General features: G+C 40.7%; 1 protein-coding gene across 1 annotated transcript in view; it reads left to right on the top strand.

Moving 5' to 3' along the window:
• The window catches only part of Arhgef33 (Rho guanine nucleotide exchange factor (GEF) 33), a 51105-nt gene extending 40114 nt beyond the window's left edge, over positions 1-10991 (top strand). The window contains exons 13-15 of the mRNA XM_013017897.1: positions 1-85; positions 3822-3961; positions 10599-10991. Coding sequence (XP_012873351.1) covers positions 1-85; positions 3822-3961; positions 10599-10728 — 355 coding nt within the window. The 3' untranslated portion in view covers positions 10729-10991. The remainder of the gene's footprint in view (positions 86-3821; positions 3962-10598) is intronic.
• Positions 10992-15254: the final 4263 nt, after the last annotated feature.

Consider the following 15254-nt stretch of genomic DNA (forward strand, 5'->3'; position numbering starts at 1 on the left):
CGCCGCCGCCGCCTCCGCCCGCGGCGCGCCGCGGACCTTCTTCCCCCAACAGCGGTCCCAAAGCGAAAAACAGACCTATTTGGAAGTAAGGAGGGTAAAGTAAAACCGACCGACACGAAGCCCACAGCGCCGACGGCCCCGGGCCTAGATCTCAGGGCAGCCCGAGGGTCTCTCAGCACCGAGGGAGCGGCCGAGGCCAGGGGGGGTGCGGGGGGGGTGGGGGCGAGCCGTGGTGGAGCCGGAAGTCCCCCCACGGCTCGTGCCTCGATGGCCTGCCAGTGCCAGGGGCAGGTAGCAGGACATAGAGCAGGGCACATCACACGTGGGCAGAGAGAGCAGAGAAGGCCTCGACTCTGGTTAGGCCCAACGCGCACGCGCGCGCGCGCGCACGCACGCACACACACACACACACACACGTGTTAGGGGCGCGCGCGCACACACACACACATGTTAGGGGCGCGCGCGCGCACGCGCACACACACACACACACACACATTAGGGGTGGTCTCTTCCCGTATGAGCTGGTGGTGTCTCAGCGTTGTACCTTCCCAAAGCGCCCACATGGCGAATGCGAGGCTTAACCTATTCCCCCCTCCCCCCCCCCCGCTTTGTGCAAGGTGCACCTCCTTGTTTAAATGTGAAAAAAAAATGTCGACCGCTGTGTGTCACCTTCCGCCCACTGTCCTTGTTGGTAGCTAGGGGCAAGGCAAGTCACCCAGTCCCCATGTAGGCTGCCAAGTTTGCTGCAGAGCAAATACATTTCCACTTGCTAGAAGCTGGCTTAAATAGTAGGACCTCAGATGAGTGGGAAAAGCTGAGTAGGCTTGAAGACTTGAGTTCAAGCTCTGGTAACTACATTGGTTCTGAAAAACATCTTTAGCTTTAATGTATCTTGCTTTCTGCAAGCTTTGGGACATTTAGAATGCCCCAAAATTATGTATCCCAGATTGTGTAGTGAAAGGGACAATAGTTCCCTGAGTAAATATTTAGGTTCTAACATAAATTGAAAAGAAAGGCAATTTCTGATGCAGAGAAAATTTTACAAAGTAGCTCTCACCAGGTGCCAGTGGCTCATGGCTAGCTACTTAGGAGGCTGAGATTTGAGAATCCCAGTTCAAGTCCAGGACAATACCCCATCCCAACACACACACACAAAGTAGTTCTTAATTTTTGCCACCACCCTTCTGTTCCACTCATGATGAAGTGAATGGGAACAGATCACTAACTCCCTTCATTAATTTTTCTAGCAAGCACTGCCCACCTTGTATCAGGCTCTGTGCTGATTGCTGAAGATTTAGAAATAGACAACATGGAATTGTAAATAACTGTGGGAGCCCATTGAAGGAGTATCTAAAACCTCTTGGCCAGCCAGCTGCAGTGGCTCATACTACCCTACACTTAAAAGACTGAGATGGGAAGATTGCAGTTTGAAACCATCCTGGTCAAAAAGTCCATGAGACTCTTCTCTCCAATTAACCAGCAAAAAGCTAGAAGTGCAGGTGTAGCTCTAGTGGTAGAGTACCAGTCTTGAATGAAAAAGCCGTGAGAAAGTGAGGCCCTGAGTTCAAGCACCACTACTAGCACTAAATAAAATCTCTTGGGGTGGTGGTCAGAGAAGGCCTAGATATACCGAATATCAGACTTATACTTTAAAAGTTACTTTAAGGAGTTACTGAGGGGAAGGAATGAGGGAATGGAGCATGAAAAGTAATTTCTAGAAATAAATCAGCAAAGAATGTTTTTCCTTCAACACAGTATTTCAGGTGAGAAAGGTAGAAAATAGGCCAGGGGACAAAGAGAAGAGCTGTGCTGCCCACATGGACACACTGAGTCACCTACTGTATCTGTTACTAGCAGCGGGCCAAAGCTACCCAGTTATGTGCTCAGGTAAAGTTGCTGAAGTGCTTTAGGGTTCTTGCATTTTCTTTTAGCTATGATTTTTTTCAACTCCAGACTTCATAAAATTCTACTAGGCAGAATACTTGGAAAAAATCAGTCAAAATCAATCTTAGACTTGTCAAAATTTGAAAACTTATTAAAGATCTGGGTACCGATGGCTCACGCCTATAGTCCTAGCTATTCAGGAGGCTAAGATCTTAGGATTGCAGTTCCAAGTCAGCCGGGCAGGAAAGTCTATGAGACTTATCTACAATAATAAACTATTAAGAAAAAGCTAGAAAAGTGGCCCTGTGGCTTAAGGGATAGAGTGCCTAGCCTTGAGAAAAATCTCAGGGACAGCACTCAGTCCCCTGAGGTCAAGCCCCCAGTGGGCCCAAAACACATACACACACACAGAGCCAACAATAACAAAAGACCCTCAGCACCCAGAAATCTGGGTGCTGGTAGCTCATGCTTATAAACCTAGCTACTCAGGAGGCTGAGACCTGGAGGATCTTGGTTTAAAGCCGGTCTAGGCAGAAAAATCCTGAAGATTCCATTATTAAAATAAACAGCAAAATGCTCAATTGGAAGTAAGCTGAGCAAGCTCAGCCCTCTGGCATTAGCATAAAAAAATAGCTGGGTGTTGATGGCTCACGCCTGTAATCCTAGCTACTCAGGAAGCTGAGATCTGAGGGTCACGGTTCAAAGCCAGCCCAGGCAGGAAACTCCATGAGACTCTTATCTCCAACAAACCACTCAGAAGCTTTGCTTCTCTGTCACCAAGCAGTCATCCATCATTTTATGAGTTTTTTCTGTGTCTGTGTCTATGTACACGCATGCATGTTGCACTTTGGCTTCTTTGGTACTCAAAGTTAATCAGGATTAAGCAGATAATTTTAGATTGCTTTCAAATCACCTCAAGGTAAATAGTTTGTTCATGATATCAATATCTAGCATGTACACACATCTATGAGCACATCTCACATTTAAAGGAAACTAGTAAGTTCACAAAGATGCAGCCTTACTAGTCCTTGGTGATCTATGCCTGTAATCCTAGCTACTCATGAGGCTGAGATCTGAGGACCGAAGTTCAAAGCCAACCCGGGCAGGAAAGTCTGTGAGACCCTTATCTCCAATTAACCACCTGGAATCTGGAAGTGGCACTGTGGCTCAAGTAGTAGAGCATTAGCCTTGAGCTGAAGAACTCAGGGACAGTGCCCAGGCCCCAGAGTCAAGACCCACGACTGACAAAAAAAAAAAAAAAGATACAGCCTTCTTTTTAATTCACTTTACACTCAAAATCTGGATTATGAATTAAGAAATAGATTAAAGACATATTTACAGGTCAGACCTTTCAAAAACTCCTTTCCTTTATGACTAAAATAGAGAGAAATACAAGTTTGGAACTGATATTACAATGTGGTAATAACATCCTATTGGTCTACTTGTTTCCCTCCAAAGTGTAACCAAAACACAAACAAAATTCCTAGTATTACAGTAAACAAAGTTTCTTATTATATAGAAAGAGAAACATAGCCAAGGATATGAAGGCTTAGGACTGGGTTTCCAGCAAGGCAGTGCTGATGCCAGATAAGAATTTATTTTCTGTAGTTTTATAGTTAGTTGAACTATTTCCTTATCTTTAATTATCATTATACTCTATGCTAGACTGTTAGTTTTAATGTGCAAAAAATACCATATTCGAAATTTCTTTCCATCCGCTGATTTCTTCTTGCTTTAGTTGGGATATGGTGTTCACTGGTATTTTCTTAGGGTAGGATGGGAAAGTGACAAAAAAGAAAGAAAACAGAAATGAAGGAGGGAAGAAGGAAAGGAAGGAAAGAAGGAAGGGAGAAAGAGAAAGAGGAAAAATCTGTCCCACAGCCAGGATTAGACATTTTTAGAAAAGAGTAAAAAACTGCCCCTTTTTGTGTTTTCAGGAGATGCATTTAGAAGATACCACCCGATTCTGTCCGAGGGAAGAAAGAGAAAGTGAACAAACATCTTTCAGCGATCAAAACCCCAGGCAAGACCAGAAAGGGGGCTTTCGCAGCTCCTTCCGCAAGCTCTTTAAAAAGAAGTGAGTAGCCCTTAGACAAGACGGCATTGTAACTCGTTTCCCTTTGGGCTAAGTCTTGAGGGTTTTAACAGTAATGATTACCAAATAGTTTGGTTCTCACACAACTGCTTCAAGTTCAATGCCTGCACCCAGTGGCCACAGTTCCTGCGGTGATATTAAGATATTTTTCCTTGTAATCTCCCATAGGAGAAGCAAACTCAGCTCTTTGCCCTGGCACATCTATCTTTTATCCTTCCCTCCTTGTTCCCAAAGTCATGAGAGGCATGAGCAGAGGAGATCCCCAAAGGGAGCTGGGTGGAGAGGGATGCTCTACTGGAATCTCCACCTGTGGGAAGTTTTGTAAGGCCATTTCAGCACTAACTCCTTCATGGGCCTTTAGTTACCCTGAGTGCTAATATATGTTTATTGGGACTTCTGCTAGTGTATTCCTTGGATGAATGGATTTGGCTTGGGCCCTAGTTTTGTTTTGTTTTGTTTTTAAATTGCATTAATAGAGTGTCCATCCTACATAGGTGACAAGACCAAGGCATTTCCTCCTGTGGATTTCCTAAGTCTTTGTTGTTGCATGAAACATCAGCCACCAGGTGTTTTGGCCAGCACTGTGTTACAGTGCTGGGAGGCAGAGCCAAACTCTAGCATAAATGTAAGAGAGAAATGAGCATTAATGTTTGACCACTGAGGGATCAAGCAGTCCAGCTATTGACTGCCTGAATGACTCTGTTGCCATTGTCCTTCGGCCTACATCCCTTTTCCTTGGGGAGCTTGCTCTGCTTATTAATTTCTCTTGGTAGAAGTTCTTGCAGTCAGTTTTAAATACCAAGCCTTCATATTCTAGTAGGTGGAAAAATAAAGGAGTTACTGCTGCTTTTGGAGACTTGCTGGAAAATCACTTTGTCCTTGAGAGTAGAGATTATTGGCTGATTTAGATAATGATATTGGATAGAAGAAAAGGAAGGAGTCCTAAAATGTGGTGTGGTTTTTTGTTTTGTTTTGTTTTCTTTTGTGACTTGTCTAATTCCTCTCAAATGAGGAGGATACTACTAAGATTAGTAGGTCTCTGATTGTTGGTCCTCGCCTGTTACTAGATATTACTAGAATTGTGTAGTTAACCACTATTCAAATCTACTTATAGTGCAATCCAGGGCATTGATGACTGTTGCTGGATCCTCAGCTGCTTTCTTCAGAGATTAGGGAATTAAGAATTGTTTATCTCTCTCTGAGCTCATGGACTTAGATCTTTCTTGGCCTAGTGACTATTTCTGTTAGGGTTGACAGGGGTGGATGGGAGAACTTAGAAGCAGAGAACTTTCCAGCTTGAACTTGAGGATTAAGGTTCTGAAATCCTAAGGACCCCAAACTCTTAAGGACACTACTTGAACCGTACCGTTTTTTTAACTGTAGTATTCTACTTCCATTTATAATGCCTGGGTACTGGCTGTTAGAAAACCATCTGCCACTTGTTCCTTTACAAATTCTGTTTATTAGACATGTAAAAAAATGTTCTGCTCGTTGTATGAGGCTAAAAGGCATAGGTATGTCTTCACTGTATCCAGAGAGCGTAACAGCACTGAGTCAGAGGATGAGCTCTCCAAGAATGCACCTGCCTAGAACTAGAACTGGTGATCTCATGAGCGTGAGATCCTTGAAATAAAACCTAGGTAACTCTGGGAAAAGTACTGTGAAAAGGATTCTCACATGTCCCTGGGAGACTGCTCACGTCATTTCTAATGTGGAGATTTGCTTTATCTGTTGGTTCATTTTGTTGCTCAGACTGAGTAGTCATATCTTTTTATCACCTGAAGAAAGAAATGGATGTAAACTTGGGCCTTTAATTTTAAGGATTCACCAGGCAGCCAGGCATCATTGGCTTATATCTGTATCCTAGCTACTCAGGAGACTGAGATCTGAGGATCACAGTTCAAAGCCAGCTCAGGCAGGAAAGTCTGTGAGATTCCAATTAACCACCAAAAAGCTGGAAGTGGAGTTATGGCTCAAGTGGTAGAGTGCTAACCTTGAGCAAAAAAAAAAGCTCAGGGATATCACTCAGGCCTTTAGTTCAAACCCCAGTACAAGCACAAAAGAAAAAAAAGATCCACTATGCAGGGAGACCATATTTTATCTTTGTATAACCTCCTGATATAATGCAGAAGACTTACTGTGTGGCTCCTCCAATTCATGCTGGTTAATTTCTTTAAGTCTTCTTTTTGAGATTCTTCTTTAAATGGACAGGGGATTCCTTTAGTCCTGTTGTCCTTTCTGCACCAGTCATACTGTTGTCGACAGTAGTGGCATTATCTTTTGTACCTAAAATCTAAAGTTTTATCTAAGTGGAAGTAAAGGTAAGGCCACTGAGATTATTTTACCTTTGGCTTGCCAGATTTGGCATAGGGCCACAATAAAAACCTTGGGGACCTGACAAGAGATAAAGAAGCAGCTTAAATAGCTTTTCCTGAGTGTTTTTATCCAAGGACCATGGAAAGTCTATTATACCTCAGTATGATACTATAGAGAGAAAGGGAAGAGGCCTAAACATAGCACAAAAGGGCCAGGGTCTTTTACCTCAAGTGAGAATACACCATTCTTCTTTGCATGCACTATTTTAGACACTTATGGCAGCAGTGGCAAATGTTGGGTTCTAGAAACACTCCAGAGCTGGACCTGTTAGGTCCAAATGGGCCACTTGTGTCATGTTTGGGGCTCACTGCCTTCCTCCTCTACAAACCTTTAGAGGCTCATTCCTGTCTACACTGACACACTTTTTGTTCCATAGGGGCTTGTTTGGCTGGTGGCCCCACACACCCAGAATGCTGCTTCGGGATGAAGCTAGGCATGGAGCCAGATGCAACAGAAAACCTGAGAAAGGGTTCTCTTCCCTCTGAGGCTGGGAGGGCCGAATGCTCACACCCACAGGATTCAAAGGGGAGTCAAGCTGACATCATTTAAAAAAAAAGTCCTGAAAAATGCCCACGATATTTGAGGGAATGAATGACCCTTTGATTATTCCCATCTCAGGCACATTTGTCCTAGACAGATGCCAGGTTACGTAGCCATGAGCAGTGTCAAGAATTTATCAGAATAAGGTTTACATATCTTAAGAGTTTAAAAATATTAAGTGACTTTACACATTTTAAGTAACAATTTCTAAAAGCTAGGAACAGACCTAATATGGATGGGTGATGCTGGGTGGGACACTTATTCCCCCTGCTGTTGAGCGGGATGGAAGGTAACTATCCCTTTTAGAAGATTCTATATGGAAACTGTAAAGAACCTAAGCCTAGATTATTGTAAAGGCTAAGGTAAATAGTACTTCCATCTTTCATATATTAATTTTGCACTTGGGTAAACAAGTATTCTTGGATGGGTAAGTTAAGGGTGTGGCAGTAAGGAAAAGAATCTTGTAAGGCAGTTTAGGAGTAGGGAATGTAGATGATGCTTTTTCTTTTAAATTCTCAAATTTGAGGGAGGGAGTTTAAGGTAAAGACTTTGGCATCCAAATGATTGTTTTCTCAACAATTCCCTGGCTAGTATTTTGTGACATGCCTTAGAGTATTTTTGTCTTAATTACCACCCTGCCTCCACCTGTCACCTAAATCTATTTTTTAAATTATACACTAGGAGAGCACTTCTAAAGGGCTCATATAAATAAGTGTCAGGGAATCTTCTTCTTTTGGTATCTTTAACTGTTTTTGTATTTGTTCAACCATGGCCATGGAACAAAGTTTATAATAGAAAACAGGAATACCAAAGAATCAACTGATCATTTTACCCTTACCTTCTTCTCTACCTCCTAATGCCCATCTAAAGCCCTTCCCCATTCTTACCTGCTGTGGGGATCTCTTCTATTTAATTCTCTATATAACTTTAAAATTGAAGGGGATATTTAAATATTTTAGATTACTTAAACTCTGATGATAAATATTTCTCAATAGGTCATTTGAAATCAGTCATTAAGGGTCTGCAGTGTACTAGGTTCTGACCAGTACAAAAGAAGCACTAGAAATCCTATCCATTAGGAGCTTACCATCCAATGTAAGGGTAACTTAACTGCAAGTTATAGTACCTAGCATGTAAAACAAATACATTTTACACATTGACTACCAGGGCTAACTGGTTTGGCTAAGAGGACAGATGATTCCTTCCACCACCACCCCTGACAATAAATACTCTTACTCTCTATTTGCATGTCTTCTAAAGCTTTCAAGGAGGATAGTTTTCCATATCAGAGACCAATTCTTCTTAACTCAGAGAGGCTTCTGTGGTATTAGACTCCACCCCTCTCCCTTCCCCAACTCCAAACTTTCCAGGTTTACCAGTAGCAAATCTACACTTTTTGAATAATCAACTTGTAATTCTCTTTGTCTCTGTTACTTGAATGTAAGGAAAGTTAGTAACAAGACTATTCTTTTTTCGTCTTTCCATCAAATGCTTGTATGGCCATGTGTTAGAATGAACTGGCAGCCATTGTACCCTTTCCTGGCAAGTGGTTGTCTCTTTAGAGTCTGCTTAGATGTGCCCACTCAAGTCAACCAAGATAGCTGTGGGAGCACAAAAGTCATTTCTGTGTTTTTGCAATAGTTCAGAGACAGACACACCTTTGGAAGAATCCAGGTGATCATACAGCATGCTGCACATTATGAAGAGGTCAGTTAAACTTGACAGTAGAATGATAGTTTTGGAAAGGATTAGCAAGTTAACCATTAGTTAATTTGTAGTTCGTTAATACTAAGAAATGCAAGGGCATGCAGATACTGGAGGCAGGGAAAGTGAGAAGAGCAGTTTTTTAAAATAAGTGGAGTCTGTGGACTTTAAAAACTAGACAGGGCGATTTTGGCATTTGTTTCAGAAATGGGAACGCAACTGGTGAAGATTTCTGTGGTCCTTGGGGCTGGTGGTGACATCAAAGCTTTCCCATTTCCAGGTAAACACTGAACAGTTGCATGTGGGAACATCGAAGTGTAACATGTTGGGTTTTGGAGAGATCAGATGTAGATAAGAGGGGAAATGTGAGGTGATGATATTTAAGTTTTGATTAATGACCTTCTGTTGAGAAACTGTCATGGGCAAGACTAATTCAGAAGAAACTGCAGCCCAATTCAGTTCCTGCTCTCTACTTGCTGCCCCTGAAAAAATAAAGGAGGGGGGCATTCCTAGGCTCCTGAACAGAAGACCTAGGCAAAGAATGAAATGGTCAAAATACATCTTCCTCACATTTGGGGCACAATTGTATCAATCAGGGGTGATCTGAATGGAAGTAGGCAGAAGTACTGAGAGGTCTCAGTGTTAGAGAGGGGGCAAGGGTAGTCTTTTTCAAGGGTGAGTTTAGTGGGTCCCTAAGAGGAAGAGAACTTCATCCCATCCAGATATACTAGGGTTGTGAGAAAATAGTTTTCCTCTCTTCACTGGGATGCAGCACAGAAATATTCCTTACCAAAGTAAAGGCATGGTGAGCAGCTAATGACTTCATCTGTGTTCCTTCATATGAGGGCAAAAAGTGAAAATGCCTAGTCTAGCCATCGGGTCTACAGGATTGTAATCTGTGTGAGGATCCAATTTCTTTTCTTGAATAATGTAAAAGGATGCTTGAATCTGGCTAGTTAATTCAGTACATAATAGACTCATAATTAACTAATAAAAGAACAAAAAGTAGTATACTAACATATCAGTGAAAGAACTTTCAGGGTAGTGAATGTACAGAGGTCAGTTATTCTTTTGTGGACAGGGAAGCATATCTGACTCAACCTCAGCATATGGGAAATTGTGTGGTTGCATAGGAGCTTTGGACAAAGAACTTTGTCTCGCATCACTTTCATACATCCCGCATGAAATCTTTTGATCCTGGTTCTTGGCTACAGGGCTAATTTTACCCATCCTATCTCAGAGTTTACATTAGTGAAAGGGCCCCAGTCCAGCTTACCAGAGGTTATTTCCAGAAAGCCTCCTCCCTCCAGGGACTTCTGACATGAACAAACTGGAGAAGGTGCAGAGCTGGAATGGATTACCCACTGGCTTAACCAAGATCTAAAGGAAGAATGATCCTCGACTGGGGACTCAGATGGACTGATTTGAGTTGGCCTTGGTTTCCTTTGCGGTAGCTGAGATTATAGTATCTCCTAAATCTGATTACTGTACTGATTTCTGCATTCTAACAAATGTAGCATATTTATGTGGTTGGCTTCAATAAATCTTTCATTTAAAAATGAAAACAAGCAAAAGCAAGAGTTTGTAATGCAATGCCTAGATTCAGCTAAGGCCCTTAATAGCCTTGGTGGAGTTATATCCATTTTAATTTTAGGGCTTTGGTATTTTTGTGGTATAGTTACTTCATTGAACCAAAAATAGGATATTGTGCATTTTCTGAGCTTTTCTCCCCTTACTACAGTGTAATTACATGGTATCTTACACGGACATACACAGTTGTCACAACTGTGCTGAGGAGGCATTAGAAAGATATTATCTTTATGTTCGCTGCAAATCCTAGCCAACACATATCCTGAGTCTTAAAATTCAGGAGAGTAAGATTTATTCCAAATCTAGGAGACAACTGTTTTACAAATGCAAAACAATTTGGATAGATAAAATATTTGACAACAATTAAAACCAAATCAACCTGTACTTTATCTGTGTGCTGAGATTTTAGGTCCAGTGGATCAGAATACAGGGAAAAAACTAATGAGAATCCCTCAATGGATCCTTCACCCACCAAACAAGATTTCTTCAGAAACCGACTTGCTCTTGCAAATGACCTTGACCAAGGAACAGCTGTGTAAAACATTTAAAAGTGTATTGTCAAGTGGTAAGATGAGGATTAAAAAAAGTGTATATATCTGTGTAGGAATATATATATATATATATCAATGTATAAATCCCCAAGGAAAACAAATATAAATACTTACACATGAAACTAAAATCAACATACAAGACATGAAGAGATGAAGATTAGTCAATGGTTAAGATCTGGCTTTTTGAACCTCAACACTTGGGAAAAGGGAACTGAAGACTTTTCACATCATTACAGAAAAACACAATAAATTTGGAGGAAAATAAATGTTTGTAAGAACAAAATCTTGCACCTTGAAGTCATTCCCCTAGCATCATCTTGAGTATGTTCATATTTAACATGGATGTGACTTTTGCGCTTCCTAGACATGTAGCTAATTAATCCATCCCCCATTGCTTAGACTAATACAATTATGTCAGGGACCAGTTGTGTCTTACCACATGCCATTCAAAAATCCTCAAGGCAATATATAACATCCCTTATAGCAAGGGATTAACCCAATTATATTTTGCATACCAAAATCTGAGTTACAGGGACTTTGAGGTTAAATCATGATACAGAAGATCCAAGCTTGTTGTCTGGTTATAGAAATAAATCAAGAAAGGGAGTGATGATTGCTGTAGAAATGGGAGTAGAGACAAAGAAACATTTATTCCCTGTGTGGGCTGTGCTGAGTACACAGCAGTCTAGATCCACTAGTAATCCTGTCACACACACTTAGAATCAGAGTGTTTAGGAAAAAAGGCATTGATTTAGTCACATCATCTTAGAAAGGTTTTCTTCAGTCTGGACAGAAGGTGGCAACAGTACGAGTGCTTTAATGGCACACACACACACACACACACACACACACGCACACAGCTTGCTACAAACACCAGGTCAGAATAAAAACCTCAGGGATACATTACTTCAATTTTTTTCCCAGAAGCTTTAACGAAAAAAAGCTTTTACAGATCATATAAAAGAATAGTTCAACAAAGCCTGCTTGGCTCTGTGTTCTGTTTCTATGTAAATATGTCATGATAGAAAAAAAAAATAGGTTCCCATTCTGGTCCCCATTCTCAAGAAGTTGTCAAAATTAAGGTATTTGGCTTCCATCCCTTCAGAGTCTAGTACTCAAATTGTCTTATTTGTACACTGCTCCTCTGTGAACACAGTTTGATAAAATTGAACTTACCAATAATCCTCTCCTGATTTGATGATTGATTAGGCACTCTCCCTTTAGCTTTTGAACAATGGGGATAGAAAATATAGAAGGATATACTGACATGTTTTTCAAGTTTGCAGCATTTACTCCAAAGTTTTCATTTCCTTCAAATTAATAGAACCATTTGAAATTAGATTTTTCTCTACTTTTAGGCCAAAGTTGTTTTGGGGCACTGCTTGAAAGTATATTGCCAAATCAATTGGACATAGAAAGTGAAACAATACACAGCCTCTTAAATAAAAAATATAAATAAGATTACTTTTGCCTTTCATAACCTTTTTGTCATTAAAACATTACATTCCTGGTTAAACAAAAAATCAAACCCCTTTCAAATTTCATTTTGCTAGCATCCTCTGAAAAATCTTGATGCTATATCTATAGCAAAACAGTTGTATTTTATGAAACTGATGCATGAAATTCATAATAATAAATGCTGCTCTTCTTGGTCCCCATCTCCTGATACTTGGGAGCTGATGTAGCTGTCTTCAGCACCACCGCCCCTACCTATCCTACATGTCTCCAGTGTTCATATTGCTCAACATGGCTTTATGTGATACTTTACTCTTGTCTACCTTCAAACTGCAAATTTCTTGGCTTGACATTTCAGAATCTCTCTTCAGGATGGCTCCTAGTCTTCTTTCTGATTATTATCTCATACTTTGCTCTTCAGGGTAAAGTAACTTCCCTCAACTACACTGAGCTTTTACTGTTTCCCAGTAAGCCATAAACATTCCCCAGGCTCACTCTTGCTTTATGCCTGCTCTTCTAGCTCCTCTCCTTCCTCCCTCCCTCCCTTCCTTCCTTCCCTCCTCCTCCTTCTCCTCTTTCTCTCTTTCTTTCTTTCTCTTTTCTCTTTGTTTTTCCTTCTTTCTTTCTTTTCCTTTCTCTTTTTCTCTTTCTTTTCCTTCTTTCTCTTTCTTCTTTTTTTCTTCCTTTTCTTTCTTTCTTCTTTTTAATCTTCTTCCTCTTCCTCTTCTTCTTCCTCTTCCTTCTTTTATTTGCTGGTCCTGGGGCTTGAACTCTGGAGCTTCTTTTTCTCAAAGTGAGTGCTCTACCACTTGAGCCACAGTGCTACTTTGGCTTTTTTGAGTAGTTTATTGGAGATAAGAGTCGCATACAGTTTCCTGTCCAGGCTAGCTTTGAACCATGATCCTCAGATCTCAGCCTCCCAACTAGCTAGGACTATAGGTATGAACCACAAGTGCCTGGCCTCTCTCCTTTTTGTGATCTCTTGTGATACGATTAGTTTGTCTTTTGATGCTTATCTTCCCAATAACCAAGTCTTCTCAAGAGCCAGCACTATGCCATCTTTTAAAAATTCTCTTACATTTCTAGAAGAGTATATTGGTATGTGCTCAATAAGTGTTTGACACCAACCTTAATGATGGTGCTGTAATAGGTACAGGGATCCAGAAAATAATTTTTACTCTTAGTTTGAAAAAGTGTTTCAGGCTTATCACTTTATCGTCAGCGTTTTATGGAAAAATATCACAAAGGAAATAAAAGAGTTGTTTTCAGAAAACAGTTCACTGTGATCCCATTGCTACCTCCACAGTACTGAGCACTAGCAAACTCTAGTTAAGCAGAACCCAGTTGCTAGCTTGCTGTCCTGCCTTGGTTTACTATCTTTCTAGGTAGTACCATAATTCAATGGAGGATACAGGATCCTCAGTGACAGCAGCGATATTTAATGTAATGTTGCACTAGGGTGGATTCAGAGTGGGAATTTGAGATCTCTGGCCATCTTGAGAGTTGCACTTTACACAAGAGACCAAGGATATCTTCAGAAAGTGTTTGGTTTGATAAGCAGAAAGAAAAATTCTACCAAAAGATGGTGGTTTTTGCATAGGCAGAAGGTTATAACATGTATGTTTTGAAGGATCTACATGAAAACTTAAGAATGCTCTGATTTTCCCAACCAGAATTGGAAGCTTTGAGCACTAGGGGTTTTTAGAACAAAACTCTAGGGTTCTCCTAGTGGACTGTTTTATCATATAGATAGCTTAATCTAATCTGAGACTTGAAACTGGATTGCCTGTGAAATCCTTTGAATGATGTTTTCTAAAATATTTCACATCTCACCCTTCACTTTCTCCAAGAGTTTACTCATGGTATCTTCTCCATGAGGACTTGTAAAATGTAGAATACTGGACATTATTTCAATCCCACTGAATTGATGATTTATATATAGTTGGGGAATCTACATTTTAAACATGTAGATCACTTTCTTTGGTCTACTGAAATTTTACAGCCATTATTTCCTTAGATCAATAATGGATGATCTAGTCTGTAAATTTCAGAAGATTCTTTTAATAAATTGAATTTAGGCAGAATAGAGAATTGATTAGCTTTACCTCGAGATACAGAAAATTAATAGTTAACTGAAACCTAGGCTAATATTTTTATATTCTTTGTGACCTTTATCATAGTTAAGATTTTGATTAAAAGTATACATATGGAGCTGAGAAGTTGGCTCAGTGGTAGAGTGCTTGTCTCACATGCACCTCATAAGCAGAAAAAAAAGACAGAAGAGGTACTATGTCTCAAGTGATAGGGCCCTAGCCTTGAGCTGAAGAGCTGAGGGACAGTGCCCAGTTCAGCCTCCATGACTGATAATATATACATACATACATACATATGCATATACTGGGTGCCCGGGGCTCATGCCTGTAATCCTACCTACTAAGGAGGCTGAGATCTGAGGATCACAGTTCAAAGCCAGCCCATGCAGGAAAGTCTGTAAGACTTTTATCTCGAATTAGCCACCAGAAAACTGGAAGTGGTGCTGTGGCTCAAGTGGTAGAGCTCTTGCCTTGAGCTGAAGAGCTGAGGGATAGTGCCCAAGCCCAGGCCCAGAGTTCAAAAAAGATATACATAGATGGGCACTGGTGGCTCACACTTATAATCCTTGCTACTCAGGAGGTTGAGATCTGAGGGTCATGCCTTGAAGCCACTCCGGGCAGGAAAGTACATGAGACTTGTATCTCCATTAGTCACCACAAAAGCAGAAGTGGAACTGGCTCAAGTGGTATAGCCTTGAGCAAACAAAAGATCAGGGACAGCACCCAGGCCCTGAGTTCAAGCCCCAGTACTGGCACGCGCGCGCACACACACACACAAAAGTATATATATATATATATATACACATGACAAATATATTTCATAAAGTGGTCAAATTAATGGCATATTCCAGAAAATCAATTATTTGCACTTAATGAGACTATATAAATGTTTTACATTAAGCTACAAAATAAAATTAGTTGTCAGACTAAGATATTTTTCTTGAAATGTGTCATGAATAAGTTTCC

Source organism: Dipodomys ordii, unplaced genomic scaffold (assembly GCF_000151885.1).
Source record: "Dipodomys ordii isolate 6190 unplaced genomic scaffold, Dord_2.0 Scaffold37, whole genome shotgun sequence".
Taxonomy (NCBI): domain Eukaryota; kingdom Metazoa; phylum Chordata; class Mammalia; order Rodentia; family Heteromyidae; genus Dipodomys; species Dipodomys ordii.